Source organism: Poromitra crassiceps (genome assembly GCF_964638095.1).
Source record: "Poromitra crassiceps genome assembly, chromosome: 18".
In the NCBI taxonomy this organism is placed as follows: Eukaryota; Metazoa; Chordata; class Actinopteri; order Beryciformes; family Melamphaidae; genus Poromitra; species Poromitra crassiceps.
In genome coordinates, this window is record NC_139636.1 from 24932615 (window position 1) to 24950050 (window position 17436).

The 17436-nt window shown below is 44.0% G+C and overlaps 2 protein-coding genes across 3 annotated transcripts; one reads left to right on the top strand and one right to left on the bottom strand.

The window, feature by feature from the left end:
- The first annotated feature begins 239 nt into the window (after positions 1–239).
- Positions 240–5020, top strand: neil1 (nei-like DNA glycosylase 1). Its single transcript, XM_083655127.1, has 10 exons — positions 240–288; positions 652–1142; positions 1724–1843; positions 3258–3360; positions 3444–3537; positions 3709–3830; positions 3923–3950; positions 4059–4129; positions 4510–4720; positions 4919–5020. Exons 2-10 carry the CDS (start codon positions 688–690, stop codon positions 4969–4971), a joined length of 1257 nt encoding a protein of 418 aa, XP_083511253.1. The 5' UTR covers positions 240–288; positions 652–687; the 3' UTR covers positions 4972–5020.
- Positions 5021–5239: 219 nt separating this feature from the next.
- Positions 5240–14515, bottom strand: man2c1 (mannosidase, alpha, class 2C, member 1). 2 transcript variants are annotated; one of them, XM_083654844.1, is made up of 26 exons: positions 14379–14515; positions 13788–13913; positions 13571–13694; positions 13337–13407; positions 13048–13225; positions 12748–12937; positions 12516–12622; positions 12303–12413; positions 12053–12145; positions 11812–11928; positions 11522–11617; positions 10696–10841; positions 10177–10300; positions 9443–9564; positions 9233–9318; positions 8988–9143; positions 8818–8900; positions 8396–8490; positions 8202–8306; positions 7920–8076; positions 7668–7811; positions 6543–6652; positions 6370–6449; positions 6106–6248; positions 5876–5979; positions 5240–5775 (listed from the first exon to the last, which is right to left on the bottom strand). In XM_083654844.1, exons 1-26 carry the CDS (start codon positions 14477–14479, stop codon positions 5670–5672), a joined length of 3075 nt encoding a protein of 1024 aa, XP_083510970.1. In that variant the 5' UTR covers positions 14480–14515; the 3' UTR covers positions 5240–5669. The 2 variants fall into 2 exon arrangements, with proteins under 2 accessions (XP_083510970.1, XP_083510969.1); XM_083654843.1 differs by having other exon boundaries at positions 12303–12622.
- Between the last annotated feature and the right edge of the window lie 2921 nt (positions 14516–17436).

Sequence of the window (17436 nt, forward strand, 5' to 3'; positions counted from 1 at the left end):
ACTCAGCGTAAACATCTATTTAGAAGTAAAAGTTAAGCTTGGAGTTTTTCTCGCAATATTTGCGAATGAATGAGTACGTAGCTTCACGCGCAGGCTGATGTTACACAACTTGTTTGGTAACGTAACACTTGCATGCGTGATCTCTGTTGTTTCCAGAGAGAGAGATAGCAACGTGACTTGATAAATCCCGTCTAATGTTATCTACAATTTAACTAACCTCTTCTCGGCGAGAAAGACAATTTAACAGTATTTTCTTTCGGCCGGCATCCGGTCCATTTCCTTGTCTGGGTAAGTTAACGTTATGCAGTTATCCTATGCAACGAACAAAACTGAACACTTGTTTGTGTTGTGTTGAGTTTATATTTTTGTATACATACATTATAGAGTCAGACTTTACCTTTTAAGTAATCAGCAGTGTTCTTAATGATGATGAATATATGGTGTAATGCAGAAACATAATGCATATTGTGGAAAGTTGCTATGGGAATTATTTTCTAACAAGCAGTTTTTTGCAGGAAGGGGGGGGGGGGCTGCTGCTCAAGATGCAGGCATGTGTTTTTAACCTTTCAGTCTGCAGCTGTGCATTGGCGCTTGAACTGAAGTGATATAATCTGTGTTCCTAACTCTTTCAGGTGTTGTCTGCACCTGCAGGTCAGGGTCAGGCAGGCTCATATCTGCGAAGTCAAAATGCCTGAAGGGCCAGAGCTCCACCTGGCCAGTCTTTATGTGAACAGGATGTGCGCCGGCGTAGTGTTCACAGGAGCCGTCACAAAGTCGGAGGTCAGCAAGAATCCTGATGTGCCCTTCACCTGCCGGGCCTACCGCATCATGGCCGCCTCCAGAGGGAAGGAAGTCAAGCTCACACTGACGCCCATGAAGAGTGATGACAAGAGAAAGCGAGTCACGGCAGAGCAGGCAGACCAGCCCGTGGACATTGTTTTCCGCTTTGGGATGTCGGGCTTTTTCCGCTTCACCGCGCAGGATGAGCTGCCCAAGCACGCCCATCTGCGCTTCTGTTCTGCCGAGACGCCGTGCAGAGTGCTGAGCTTTGTGGACGCACGCAGGTTCGGCAGCTGGCAGCACGACGGGACCTGGCAGCCTGACAGAGGGCCCTGCATCATGTTTGACTACCAGAGCTTCAGGTTGGGGAGTAATGATCGGTGCAATGAGTGCATAGTTTAGTCACTTGCTCAACCAAAAGGTTTACCCCATGTGACTAGCTCTGATACCTGTTGGAGCACACAATCACTGGCCATTTTAGCCAGGCCTCGCTCACAGAGTTGACTTGACATGCAGCCTCTACCTCCCCAGAGGGCTTTCATAGTTCACTTCCCTGGCTGATTCTAACTCCGCTCAGGTGTGCTCCATCAGTAGCTAACGAATGGAGCTCTCCACGGTTCTGAATCTGAACCAGTGTTCACTCATTTGGCCACTAACCATTTTTACCCATTTAATCGTCCCTAATTACTACCATAATTCAAAAAATCTGGACCTGTCACCGTCTGCTCAGGACCCCTGCCGGGTACCCGTGCCAAATATGAATGCTGTCAGGCCGACGGTGTCCGAGGAATGCTGCACTAAGACAAATTCCTTTTATCTAATTTGCATATTGTGGCAATAAAAGTTATTCTGATTCAGAAAATGCAACAGAGACACAGGCATAATGTAGGTTTTCTCATTTGTGTAAGAAGATTGTTGCACTGACCAGTTTGTCATTTTGCAGAGCAAACGTCCTGTCTCACCTGTCCGACCGTGCCTTCGACCGGCCCATCTGTGAAGTTCTGCTGAATCAGAAGTACTTCAATGGCATCGGGAATTACCTGAGAGCTGAAATTCTTTTCAGGTGATTTTGGTAAACATACTGTACACAACCCTCACAACCCCTGTATTAATTGGTTTATCTGTTTATTTGACAGGGATCGTACGTGAGTAAATATTTCTGCAGATGTGCCACAGTTGGCAAAAAAGGCTAGTTTCCATCTGAAAGTCCCAGGCCATGTCATCAGTGGCTGTCTAGAATTAAAAGCACAAACATAGACATGCATACACAGGGCTAAACCTATCCGCTTATTCGCAAAACTGATAAGTATAGGAGAGAAGAACTGCATGTATGCCCCCTCGTCCCAGTTTACTGTCCCCAGGGCATGTGTCCGGATCTCTACTGCCTCCCTGATCTAACAGTGGTATCTGTTTTCTGATCTAATGTGTCTCATACCTGGGATGCAGTCCTACATAAACTATCGATCAACAGGGGGGCATCAAACTTATATAAATCGGCTGACAGGACATGTCACAGCAACATCATGTGATGCTTCTGAGGAAGACTGCAGGAAGTCAGCAGTCGAAACATGTCAAAGTATGAAAATAAAATACTAAGTCTGTTTATAAGAACATTAATTACCAATTAGTTAATCAGTTTAGACTAAATTAACCTTTTTGGACTAGAAAGGAGCCAGTTGAGGTGGTTCGGGCATCTAGTAAGGATGCCCCCTGGTCCCCTCCCCAGGGAGGTTTTCCAGGCGCATCCAGCTGGGAGGAGGAGGCCACGGGGCACAAAGAGGACCAGGTGGAGTCGAATGATTACATTTCCACACTGGCCTGGGAACGCCTTGGAATCCCATAGTCAGAGCTAGTTAATGTGGCCACGGAAAGGGACGTTTGGGGTCGCCTGCTCTGCTACCTCCACGACCCGACTCTGGATAAGCGATTGAAGGTTGATGGATGGATAGATAAACAGTTTGCAAAAACATGGAGACAAGTTAAGACAGTCATAGATTGGTAAAGTAGGATTGGAAGCGTCTTACATGTGCAACATCGATGATGATTTCTTAAAGCTTGAGAAGTGCATCAGTAAACAAATGGCGCATAATGAGTAGGTGAACAGTGATGGATTGGCAAAATGGCAGCGCAGCCCTAGTTTAGTGTTGGTGTATTTTGATCATTAATGAGCCGAGATCCAAACTAACTTGAAAAAGACTAGTATGTGTTCTGTTCCATGATCCTGTATCTACTGACACAGTTTCCTTCTCGTGAGACTGGTTGAAAAGGCAGAGTGACAACAAGTTTTGCATTGTTTAGATTATCAACCAAAAACAATAAGTCCACACAAGTAGTAACTGTTTCCGTCAGATATGAAATGAATGGCTTTCTTTCTTTCACTTGCACGAATTCTCACATCCTGTGGGAGCCACAACGATGTAGGCGCATTTTGAGAACAAAAGAGCCTTTTCTTATCAAACACATTCTTTTCTTGCAAGGTTGAACATCCCACCATTTGTACAGGCAAGGACCGTGTTGGAAGGCCTTGAAGCAGATTTATGTGATGAGAAGCCGGTGAAAGAGGAGAGCTCAGACACAAAGGTGAAAGAACAAAGGACATATCAAATACTCACTCCATTCGCTTTTCATTTTCTAACACCACCACCCTGTTTTGTTTGTAAAAGATCTTAGACAGAGCTATAAAGAAGAAGGAGAAAGTGGAGACAGCTGACCTTCTAAGATTGTGTCACACAGTTCCTCTGGAGGTGGTGAACCTAGGTAGGCCACTGTGTGTTTGCCGTCTTGTCTATTTATAAATCCCACAACCCAAACATGATGACACTTTTTTTTTCTCTCCTGAAATTTAGGGCAGATAGTTTTGTTTCCCATAAAATGTATATTTGTTTCTGACATTCAGTTTTGTGGTTCCTTCTTTTTTTTTTTTTTAAGGCGGAAAAGGCTACGACCCTGAGAAGGCAGATTACTCTGACTTTGAGGCTTGGCTGCAGTGTTACTATGTGGATGGAATGAAATCCGTCAGGGACCATAATGGCAGAACAATGTGGTTCAGAGTGAGTTCTGGAAAATTTGAGTAGAATTCCTTTTTTCTCTGGTAGAAGGTTTTAGGCGTCATTGTTGCCAGTAATTACTGATTTCATTTCAGGGAGATCCAGGCCCCATGGCGCCTAAAGGTATGGAAGACTTTGGAGATGATGCCTCGCTCACTTCTGCTGAAATGTATCTGAGAATACTATAATGCATCAGACTGAACAAATGCCTGGTGTCTTCTCACCCCATAGATTCAAAATCACCCAAGGCAAAAAAGAGAGCAAAGCAAGAGGGTGACCATGATTCCACCGGCAAGAAAAAGGTATAAACCAGCACTTTCCCCCCTTTACTCATGATCAACTCTACAGCACGTGGTTCTCAAAGTGGGGTCCAGGGACCCCCAGGTCCTTGAGAGGGTCCCAGGTGGTCCCTATCAAAAAGGGAAATATTTTTTGTTGTTGCTATAATTCCATCCACAAGTAACACAATGACAGAATGTATGACTATTTTGGTCATGGGTTCCATACACTTTGTGTGTAATGAAATATCTAAAAGCAAAAATCTTATCGGATGGGGGACCCTGGGACAAAATCTTATCAAATGGGAGTCTATGGTCTAATTTGTGTCCGTTTTAGAGGTCCTTGAAAAAAAGAAAAAAGAACCACTGCTCTGCAGAGTTAACGCCCGATTTGATTTCTTTAGGTGGCCAGGAGTCACTCTGAAAGCACGACAAAGGAAAAGTTGGTCAAACAGGAAACTGTGACAAAAAAGCCAAAGAAAGAAAAGGACGCACTTCAGAAGGAGACGGGCTCCAAGAGGCGGAAGTCTGAACAAAAAGGCCAGGAAGTGAATCAGGATAAAAAAAGACCACCTGTGCGTGGGAGGAAGGGCAGTACTGCAGAGGCAGCCGCAGGTGAGAATCTGATCGCACGCCATCTATGAGCCACATACTTAAGTGGAAGCATATGATGGGATTCTTGATGGGAGTTGGGACCACATTCTTTGTCTTTCTTCCTTGGTAGAAAATGTCCAAAAACAGCATTTTTTTGAATTGGTGTCTGTGTGTACTGTAATTAATTTATAGATGTGTAATGAGTCGTTTCTGCCACAGTTCCACAGAGGCGAAGTGGGAGAGTGACCAGACTGAGCAGCACCAGCTCATGACAAAGGGATTGACACTACTGTATGGGACCATTTTATGCTTTTACACAATTAATTAAAAAAAGTTTTACAAACGTTTCTCATCATTGGACTGATTAAAAAACCAGGTCAACTAATAATATTACATTACTCATTCAACTTTTCAGCTATAATAAGTACATATAATTAGGGCAAAGTGTCATGTTTTATTTGAAAACATTGGTATGGAACCTCTGGCAATAATACTAAAATATAAAGCTCATATAGATGCAAAAGTTATTAAACATCACTTTAATCTATATTGCAAGTCTCTCCATTAATAATTATCAAAAGAGCAGCTCAAGGCTACACTGCTGTACATTTCTTTTTTCTTTTTTTTCACATTTCTGTTTATTGAAGTTTTCAGGGCATAGATGATACAGCACATCAGTATTTCAATTTCACTGCCTGTTGTAGGACTGGAAAGACAAGATAAAAAAAAGGTGAAGATATGTGTATACGGTCGTAGGAAAACAGGTTCACTGGAAAAGAAGAGGAAAAACAAATACCTATACCATACCCTCCCTAACAGCAACAGTACAAAAGTAATCTTCTCAACATTTGGTACATTGTTGAAATATTTATTGGATTGATCAAAATTGTACTCTATTTGATCCAAACAATGGACGTGTAATCATTATTCTGAATGTGAATACCCTGAGACTTGGCAAGATGTATACTGATTACAGGAAGAGGAGGAGCGACACAATTTGAAAGGGACTGAAGTTTAAACTAATTCCTTCTGATGTAATTTGAACAGTCGAGCCTTTCCGCTCCAGAAGATCACAGCTGGAAGGGGGGAAAAACAAGTTTTATTCTCACCACGCAATGCAACAAAGATGTCAATCCAGAGTTACTGGTACTGTATAAAGTATAAATATATACTTACTGCCACGCTTCTCGGACTGGGAGGGTGGTGCAGAGAGTTGCGGTCACGCTGCTCCCATGTGACTCATACAGGCGGACAACAAGTGCACCCTTCCTGTCCTCGGCCTGTGATGGTAAAACAATATTAAGCCTGAGTGGGTTAAGTCAAGTGAGGTCAAGCTGAGTGTTTAATGGGATACCTGTTTGACTGTCTTAAGGATGACTGCTGCAGTCGGTGGTGACAATAAATACCTGTTTGACTGTCTCAAGGATGACTGCTGTGGTGCTAACAGTAAAGGCACTCCATGGCACAGTGTCAGGGCAGCACTGGATTCGCCTCAGAGGGAAGTTGAGGTTGTATGCAGACTGGATGACAGACGCATCTTGGAAGGATCCTGCATCACAGCACACACACACACGATGTTATTACATGTTGAGTCTTACACGTTTTATGTTCTCAGAAAATACTGTTTGATATTTTGTAAAGTACAAGTCAAAAAGTCTATTCAAACCCACCTGTGTGTGGCATGACTGCATAGGTGAACTGATGAGTTCCCATATCAGCATTGGCATCTGGGGCCTTGGGTGCTCTAAGTCTGAGATAGACGACTGCTGTTAGGATCATTTATATTATTCCGTGTTACTGGATTGTATTATTTGTGTTGCACATGAACATTGGTCAAGCTTACAGAGATAATGTCATGGTGTTCCTGTGAACTGAATAGCCGTATTTGCAGTCATTCAGCAGTGCAACTCCAAAGTTGTGCTCTGACAAGTCGGCCCATTTGTGACCCCAAACCTGAGAATTAAAACATAATATATAATAATGTATAAAAGGGAGCAAATGGGCTTTGTCTGTTTCAATTTTTGTCCCACTGATGTCACAATGTCTATGACATCATCAGTGATGTCATTAGTGACATATTATGACATCACTGATGATGTCATAAGTATTGTGACATCAGTGCATCAACGCCCACAAAATGTTATATGGCTGGCGCGCGAGTGGGGTAAAACCGCGCATATATCTCAATGGGCTGACTGTGCTGCGGCTCTAACTAAAGTTTTGGGGATTCTAGAGCAGAACACAAGACGTCTATTCAGATGTGCGTTTACTGTGGTGGTTGAATCCCTGATCGTGTCTGCCTGGGCTGGGCTAGCAGCTAAATTCTAACTTTGCTGAATGGATAGTACGGGGGATTTACCCCACCCTGGCCACGCTGAGCCAGCTAACCCAGCATCTACGACGAGACATCGCCTCAACCTATAGTGCACTGCACATGCCAATAGGGCAGGCGAGGCCACCCAGTAGCCGAGCTGCGGGCAAGGCCGCGCAGCGGCCGAGCTGCGTATGCGTATGCAAGCTGCAGGGTGGGCGAGATGCCTAGTGATGAAGTATGGCACACACAAAAAAGACACAGTATGCGCTGAGCTCCATAGCTTTTTGGACAGCAAAATGTGATGTTTTGTTATAACATTACGGTTGACATTGATGGGTGATGACAAAGTATTCAGTCTACAGGGCCAAAACATCAAACAAGGTGTCACTGACCAGTCAATTCCCTGACCTGTCAGGAATGTGGATTAGCCTCAGGAAGGTCAATGTGTAGTAAGGTCAGCCTCCATCATGAGATTGTTCAACCATGTTATAATTACTGTAATTGTTATTGTTGTGTCAGCTAGATGTAGCTAGACATATTCTCTGTGAAGCCCTCTGAGACATGCTTGTGAATTAGGGCTATACAAATAAACTTGACTTGTCAGTAGATACGTACAGTACATATATACATACAGTGGATTACACAGTGCCATACCTCAAATCTGGCCCAGTCCCAGGAGGTATTCATGTGTGTGGGTCTCTGCAGGTGGCCGAACTGGATTTCAAACGTAGCGTTGGGGCTGCGCACTCGCACTGGGAATTCCACTTTGAGGAACTTATGTGACTCGGCCCACTCCACCTGGAATTTGGAAAATCGCAACATTTGGACCTGGACCTGAAATGTCTATTTCTTGTTTTTTGATCCTGTATTTTATGTACTTTGTTCAACAACAGCAATATAGTGTACCTGAGTGTTGAACTTGATGTAAGGACACATGGCGTCCACCGTGATCTCCTGTGTGATGGTGCTCTTGTCACTGATCTTGAGTGTGAAGCTGACGCTGCCCCGCAGCCCACCTGAAGACACCACCTGAACAGGCTGCACCACCTCCAGCACTGGCTTCCTATGGGGTCAGAACTTCAGCTGAGTTCATGGTTTTCCCTATCTAAAAATACTGCAAAGAATTTCAAGGAGGTAAAGTTACATATTTGCCACAAGATGGATGCAGCAGTAATGACTGACAGACACCTTGTTTGAAGATGGTAGTCCATTACATCCCAAGCATCCCAGTACAGCGGGACATCATCAAACATGACAAACTGGTTTCCATAGCAACCATCAGAGATGGCTTCTCTGAAACCCACAGAGTGGTGAGACATGTTAATTCAGTGTTGATAATGCGGTAGCACACAATGTACAGGTGTTTCTTCATGTGGTCCTACCTGTTTGTGTCGACCAGATACAGCGATGCCAAACTGCCGTCCTTGTTTATGATAGTTCGTAAAATTCCATTCTCCATGAGGACAGTACCATTGGCCTGTAATGTGAGACAAAGCCTCCATATCAGTCCCATTAAATTATATACTAGACTTTACACTGCACCTAATTATATAATGTAATATAATTAGCCTATCATGGATCAATCTTCTTCCCTTTCTACTCTTAAGAGGAAAACAAACAAAAGGAAAACCTCTCTGATTCTATGAATGCTATATTCCTATGCTTTGTTAAGCCGGTGATATACGGTCGGTTTGACTACTGTTGACAAAATGTATTTATAAGTCGCTTTGGACAAAAGCTCTGCTAACTGACATAATGTAATGCAATGCTGCAGTGCATTGCATGCCCTGTTCATGCAGCATACCTGAACAGTGACAGAGACTGGAGTCACGGGCTGTGTGGTGTCTTTGACAGTAGCCAATCCAATGCTGGGAACTCTCACCAGAGCTGAAACAACACAGATAGATGATCAGACATTGAGATGTACTTTCGAAAGGCAGCAAAGCAAATCACCAATGTAAATATGTAATATACCTAGACCAGGTTGACCAGCGTCATCTCGAAGCTGGATCACTTCGTTGCGCTCCCACGGCAGGGAATTGAACACACCAGTGGCGTCGCCCTTCTCCCCCTTTGACCCCACAGACTTACAGGCATCTTGCAGCAGCCTGCCACCAGCACTGCGGATGTCTAAGACATAAAGTGATACACCTTTACAGGTATGTCTAACTACAGCTGCTGCTGTAGTGAAAACAAATCTTTTTTTCTTCATCATGTACCTTCATAATACCGGAGTGCATCCTCCACAACCATCTCTATACAGCTCCCAGGGATCACATCATGGAACTGGTTCAGAAGCAGGAGTCTGCAAGGGGGGGGGGGGAACCAAAAACAAATACCGTAAATCTATCTCCAGAGAGACAGAGACCATCCATGCCTCCTCCATCCCTCCTGTACTGTATCTTGTCAGTTGAAGAGTGTGTGGGCACCTCCAGAGCTCTTGCAGCTGTTTCCCAGGATACTGAAAGGCCTTGTCCTGCCACAGTGCCAGGCTGCTGGCTATCTCAATGTCATGAAGCAGTGCCTCACACTGGCGGTTCCCACGCTTTATCTGCAGACCAAATGTGATTTTTTTTTTTAAACAGCAACAAGTACACACATTTTCATTTTAACGGTCATCTTCCACTGGCATCAAAAATTCTTTACAGTATCATTCAGTTTGGTTATACTCATTTCTAAACATCTATATACACACCTATATTTCTAAATTATATATAATCTGCATATTTCATAATTATTTTCTGCACCGTTTTTTCTGTGGACATATGTCTGCACGAGTCAACAATGAGATTTTTCCCTGTCGTGTGTTTATACTGCTGCAACTTCTATTAACTGTACTTAGGCCACTGAAAATTTCAAATGAAACTGAAATTTACCTGAGCAATAAGTGTTTATTTCTGTTGGGATTGTCAGCAGTATATGTTTACATAACCCTACGATTGTTTACATTCGGTTTGATTGCTGTTACTGTCTTATTTGTACTATTCCCATCATTTCTGACTGTATTCATTGCCTAGTTTATATTCTGTGTGTGTGCTTATATATTTTTTCTTTTTCCTGCTGAATCTTATTACTTGTTCTGTTCCAATGGCCTAATTCCAGCACAGAGATCAATACAGTTTTTCATCTGATCTTATCTTTAGTTTAGAGAGCTGAAGCCCACCTGTGCCTGTGTGGTGTACGTGCCGTTGTGCAGCTCTAGGAAGAGCTCTCCAGTCCAAGTACACAGCAGAGCTGAGTCAGTGCGAAGCTGAGAGAAAAGGATGTCAGGAGCAGACATCTGGACTCTGGGAAACATGGACAAAGATGGAAGGCAGGTGACCAATGACGTGCTTCAATTTGATTGTATCATGACTGTAAGAAGTGGCATAATAAAACAATCGAAGAGAGTTTCTTTTAGAAGAATCCTGTTGTGGTCTAGACTACAACATAATAAAACAATGCCACAATGACATGACTAGGCATTACTCATATCCTCTTGTCTTGTATTTAGTAGTTTACCACACGTGCTACTATGCTTGTTTGAAATGTGTGTCACTGGGGAATCACACTGTGTGGGACTAAGTAAATATGACTTGACAAATTTATTGCAGGGACGTCTTTCCGGTCTAGTTTTTATGTTTAGATTGGCGCGGTCAGTGTTACTGATGGTTGCTGAGTCAAACTGTAGACAGGAACTGACTTGGGAAGTCCATCTGTGTCCTGGACTCTCTGAAGTCTGTCGAGCATCAGCTGTGTGGGTCCGCCGCCGCCATCACCGAAACCAAACAAAGCTGCGCTGTGATTGGCTCTGCCTTTGTCTTTGTTGTTCTTCACAGTGTTGACCAACTGGAGGCAGAGGAGAAAGCCAAAGGAATAGTGTTGTAAACCAGCGGCCCACTTGAAAATCTCAAAAATGTTCACGGGCCCACATCTGTCATTATGGAGGCCAAATAATGAGTTCTCTAAAGCAGAGGTTCTCAAATGTTTTTCAGCCAAGGACCCCTTACAAGATACAAGAATATACCGGGGACCCCCTCATTCTGATTTGTGATTTTGGGCTAAGCTTAATTGTTTCCACGGTAACGTGCTTCACCTTTAAATTGATAGGTTTGTTAGATTAGAATGTAATCCATGAACCATTTTAGATTTAAAGCATAAAATATTTTCGTTTAACTATGAAGCTTAAAAAAATATATTCATTTTTTATTTTCCTGAAAACTTTTCGCGGACCCCCTTGCAAAGTGCCACGGACCCCTGGGGGTCCCCGGACCCCCATTTGAGAACCACTGCTCTAAAGGAGCTGTCCATCAGCACCACAAAGAAACCAGAAACTAAAAGTGAGGGGCTGGTTGCAATAGGCTAATTAACATATAATTGATTGATCATAATGTTATGCAAATTATTTGGCGGCTCACTTGCAATACCTTCGCGGCCCACAGTTTGGAATGGCTGTTGTAAACAATTCCCTCGCAGACTTTACATTTATGCAATCCTTTACAATATGGGGTATTAGAAAGAAAACTCACATCTTCAACCTTGCCCTTCATCTCGTATGAATTTCCGGGCGGGAAATGAGTTAGGACCTGGGAACCATCCAGACCCTCCCAGAAAAATGTGCTATGCTTCAGGACAGAAAAGAACAAAAACATGCACATTTCAATCCTCAAGAAACAGGTGCTGGGCAAAATCCAAATAATGAAGCACAGAGAGTCTGCACTGTACAAAAGTGTCTCTGCTGTGCTTGAGAAAAGAGAAATAGTCAATAGAAAAATCTAAATGGTTAATTTTACGTGCTGGTGTGGGGACAGTTACTTACGGGGAATGTGTTCACCAGGTTCCAGCTGAGTTTTTGGGTCAGGAATTGGGAAATACCACTGCCCTGCATTATCTGAGGAAGTTGGGCAGAGTAGCCAAAGGTATCTGGCAGCCAGAACTAAATGAGCACAGAGAAAAGATTTGTACAAAAAACATTCATAAAAACAATAAGGCTCCAAATGTAGCAGATGTATTATGGAAGTCAAGCACATTAGGGAGTTCAGTGTTTTATGGATCCCTACCTCTTTGCAATAGATTCCAAACTCTTTGTGAAAGAAGCGCTGGCCTTCCAGAAACTGCCTTACCATGGACTCACCTGAAGGCAGATTTCCATCCTGATAGGCAAACATTCCGTTAGTTCATCTTAATGTGCACAAAATTGGCACTTAACATCTTTTTTTAAAAGGATTATAGCAACAGCCAGGCCCATTATAGGACACAACTATGCAGTTCAAATCATGAGGTACAAAACATAAGACAGATCATGCTTGCCATTTCCACCCATGTGCCTCCAACTGGAATGAACTGTCCCTTCTTGACGTAATGTTGAATCTGGGAGAAGAGTCCCGGGTACCAGCTCTTTACCCACTGGAACTGCTGGGCCTGCACAAAGACCAAAGGGGTCAAATCTGCACTGGACTCTTCTGGTCTGCAGAAACAACTAAAATCCCACACTGACGAGATGAACTGTTTGTGGAGAATTACCTGAGAGCAAGTGAACACAAACTCTGGGTTCTTCTCCATCAGACGGATCACTGTCACCCAGCTTCGACCACATTTGCGAATGCTCTCTTCATAGGGCCACAGCCAGGCTGGAGATACAGGGTCAGAATTATTTACTCAATCGTCAAACATTGGAATATCACAAGACAAGACTATACAGTATGTGCAGTGCGCTGTTTCTGTTGGTTTTCCATTTCAATGATAAACCTGAGACCTGAGTCTATGTGGCAGTGGCCCATGGCGTGGACGATGTGCTGGCTTTGTCCATTCCGCTGGCTGAAGAACTTGTGGGCCAGACTTCGCGCTTTGGGAAAAGAGCTGGGATCAGCTGGGTCACAGAGGTTCACCATCTCATTGACAGTGAAGAGAGCCTGGTAGCCTCGCTGCTCTCCCTCCCCCAGTTGCTGTGAAGGAGGAATATAGAGAATTAACATAAGCTGAACATTTGACTTTAGCAGCTTTCCATTTGCACAGTAAAAATAATGTATCATACGTCATTCTCTTATGCGCGCACCTTTACAATGTCAATCAGCATCTCAAAATCAGTCAGCAGCTCCCTCACGTCCCGGTTGAACACCACCAGCTCAGCCTTCTGCACAGAATACTTCCTGCTAGGATCTGGGGCTGCAATCATGGACCCTTGACCAGCTCCAAAAAGTCCATTACATGCCAGCTCCACATAAAGGGTGACACTGAAGACCACGGGACAATATGAAATGCATATTACAAGCTGGGGCAAAAGCGTGATAAGCTAAGATGGTTACAGTAAAGCTGCAAAGTACGTATGTTCATAGTTGACTGACCTATGTGGCTCCTCGTCTTTCAGACAGTCGGTCAGGATGTAACTGGTCTTCTCGCCCTCTTTAGTCAGCCCCTATAGTATAAGTAAATATTATACTTCCCAGTGAAATCTAGAGATAAAAAACACTTTGCAGCAGCATAGAATGCAAGTGATTTCCTAGCATGGGGGGAAGGGGGGGGGGTAGCATGACGCAGGTAGCAGGAGTTGAAACTAAGGCCATGTCAGCAGATGTTACCTGCACCGGCTGTTCGTCTCGCCAAACCATTGCTTCCCCATCGCTCTCCCACAGGAGATGCACCTCCTTCCCTCTCCAGGACTCAGGGATTCCCAGGGTCACTTTGAACCAGGAAGTCCACCATCTGAACAAGCATCAAGCCCTTTAGTTTGGTCATTGGCCAGATCTGAGGGAATGATCTTTCAAAGAGAGGGCTATAAAATATGACATTACTTACGTCGGTCCAAAGGTATCACCGACTTCATAAGGTGCAAAGTTCTGCTTGGCAGCCTCTGCGAATGTGATCCGTTTGGAGGACAGGAAGGAGGCGAGGGATTCAAGTGGATAAGAGTCTCCATACAGTCTGCAAGGGGGGGGAAATAACCCAAAAAGTGTCTTCACACTGCAAAGTAGCCAACCACTCACTGCCTGCCCTAAGAGCAGACCAATGTCCAAGTCACAAAGTGTCTGTAGAAACTATATCAGCAGATACTCTGTGTGATATGAAAAAATAACATGAAAAATAAATATCAATTTTAGAAGCATACTACACATAAACCCCTACTAGGAATAGTGCTACCACAGGAGATAGAAAATACCTTTTTGTACCCATAGAGACGCTACAAGCTCCTTGTAGGAGTGATTTTTGTTGGGGTTTCCATTCACACTTCCTTGATAGCACATTGGTGTCCAGCTCTCACCTCTACAGAGAAGCTATCTATGTGTGTGCGATGTTCAAGTGTGATGAATCTTATAGTAACTTAAACAGGCGGACTGCATCCTACTGCATCACACCACTATCCAGTATTGTGAATGACAGAAGCCTTACCTTCCTCTGAGATTGCAGTCTGTAAAATAAATATCTGATATGAATTTCTCGGCTCTCTCTAGAAGAGTCCGCCTGTTCTTCAGCACGGGCTGGTGATACATGACAACTTAATGCTAACTTACACCTGGCAAAACAACACCTGGCAATCTGCAAGACCTATGGCGAGTGACACTACACACACGACCCCGCAGAGACCCGGAAGCAGAACTTACTATTATTGTACTTGCAGAAAATGTCCGCTAGATGTCAGTGTTAGTAAATGACATCCACCCCCAGCAGAGGATAGAAGAGGAATCAACAGTGGGGAGAAAAGAAGTAACAATGTAACATAGGTGATACATTCCTTTTATTATTAGTAGCAATTCTATTATGTGCTGGACAAAAATATAAAGCGTGTAGAAGTGTTTACTTTTCACACGGAGGGAAAAAATCAAAACCTAGATGCTTTTATAACACTTTAATGTTTGATTCTGTTTGAAAACAGTTACTTACAGTCATTTTCCACAAAGTGACATTTGAGAAACAGTACTATGGGTCTACTCTACAATCTCAGAAATAGTAAGTTCAACTGCATTTACAAAGTAAAAAGTAAGTCCACACAAAGTTCTCAAGGGCATCATCATATTGTAACACATAACTATCAGGTCTGTGTGTGTGTGTGTGTGTGTGTGTGTGTGTGTGTGTGTGTGTGTGTGTGTGTGTGTGTGTGTGTGTGTGTGTGTGTGTGTGTGTGTGTGTGTGTGTGTGTGTGTGTGTGTCTGTCTGTGTGTGTGTGTGTGTGTGTGTGTGTGTGTGTGTGTGTGTGTGTGTGTGTGTGTGTGTGTGTGTGTGTCTGTGTGTGTGTGTGTGTGTGTGTGTGTGTGTGTGTGTGTGTGTGTGTGTGTGTGTGTGTGTGTGTGTGTGTGTGTGTGTGTGTGTGTGTGTGTGTGTGTGTGTGTGTGTGAGAGTGAGAGTGATATTACAATAAATTGATGGAAAAAGCAGCAATGACCAGGAAAATGCTCTTACTGTTGGGGGATATGGTAGATAACTCTGTAGAGAAATAAGTGCAACAGTTAAGACTTAATTAGGGAAACACTCAGCCTGTACTTCTGTTGACCAGTTCTGCTCTAATAAAAAAACAATGGCATTTCCTCATTTTGCATGAACGCAAGTTTAATCAAAGTTGAGAGTGTCTATAATCCTCTGCTGCTGCACCATGCATGTAGTCACACTGAAAATGAATCAAGTGGCCTAATATAAAAATGTGATCAAAGTCTGTATGAATACATCGACAACAGAAGAAATAGTTATTAATGTCCATCCTCATGGTGAACCTCATGAGGATGAGATGATATGTTCAGTGCACAGTGGTCCTGTGGTCAACTGTATCAGGCTAGAGTCTATCTGAGGCTCAGATAGAGCGGCTGACGACAGGCTTGCTGGGGAGTTAGTCTTGTGATCGGAGTGGCCGAGGGGTCAGGGGTCAGCCCACGTGCTGCCCGGAGAAACAAAAGCCTTTTTTTCTCAGCATTATCCACAGGGAAGGAACTGTGTGCTTCTGTGTTTGAATGGAGCTAAACCGCCCTTTTATTATACAATCCATAGAGCAGGTCTAAGTACAGGGTTAGGCAGAGCTGTGGTATAGCCCATCCCTCTCAGGCCACCCTACCATCAGTGGATGACTCCTATCCCCCTATTGTTTGGACTGCGGTTGTGCTTTCCACCATGCGTGGACACTACAGTCTGAGGGAACAGATCCACCGTCTGTCAGACTTGACCTGAGCGTCTCACAGCTCAGCTTGGACCCACGCTGTGCCTGCCCAGAAGCTTCTGCGAGGAGCTGCTGTCCATGGGAAACTCAACACACCATGTCAGATAAATGAGGGGGACTTAAGACAGGAAAGCTGCTGCTCTTGTTCAAAAGGAAACGGTCACTCAGCATGAAAACACCCCTTTCAACATCCAACACGGAGCATGTTATGCCTGCCACAAGGGCAAAATGAAAAGGAAGTCCAACCGTATAATATATTGTGGCTGGAGATTGAAATATAGCTGGGCCACAATATGCTTTCCCAAAGCATCAGTGGCATGCAAACTTTATCATGTGATCTACAGTACAGTGCAGTTGGCCTTGCCTCCATATATGTCCAAACTGACCTAACAGTGTATGACAAGTTCAGAAACACAAATACAGCATGAGTGATGCCTATAAAGACACTGGTCTCTCAGTAGGGTGGTTGAAGGTTCATACAGTCTCTCTCCTGCTGGAGTTCCTTTGAAAACGAGGTGCAGCATGATGAGCTATACTCTGGAGTCGTACTCGTCTCTCTCTCCAACACCTGTACTCTTGTCCTGGTCGGCATCGGATCTAAGGAGTAAAAGGTTTGCAGATGCATTCATCATGGAATTCTCTCTTTTATCTTTTATTATTACAATTTCCAATCTGAAATGAAGTCTTCTCCCTGAAATTGTAGCATAATATTATATATACACACACACACGCACACACACGCACGCACACACACACACACACACACACACACACACACACACACGCGTGCGCACACACACACACACACACAATGAATGCATGACTATTTTGCTCATGGGTTTCATACACTTTCTGTAATAAAACATCTAACTCTCCTGGCCTTAGCTTAGCCTAGGTAAACCCAGCCCCCACGTGACCTGCTCTCTCAGTTCCCAGTGACTGAGAACAGGTCTGAGAGCAGGTCACGTGGGGGATGGGTTTACCCAGGCTAGCCTTAGCTGTCATGCAGGAGCCTGGTGTTGGAGTTGTTACGGCTGATTTCTAGGCTGAGCTGCTCATCAGGCCTGAATGGAGGCCAACATGATCAGTCATCCCTTTTCATCAACTAGGCATCTCGCGTGCTACGCGCGCTTGATCCCTAGGCTTCGCCGCCGCGTAGCATCGCCCACAGCTCGGCTGATGTCACACTGCTGATCATCAGTGATGACACAATGCACAATTGCTCAAGTGACATCACTGATGACATCACTTATGACATCAACAGTGATTTATGATGTCACTGATGACATCATCAGTGGGACAAAA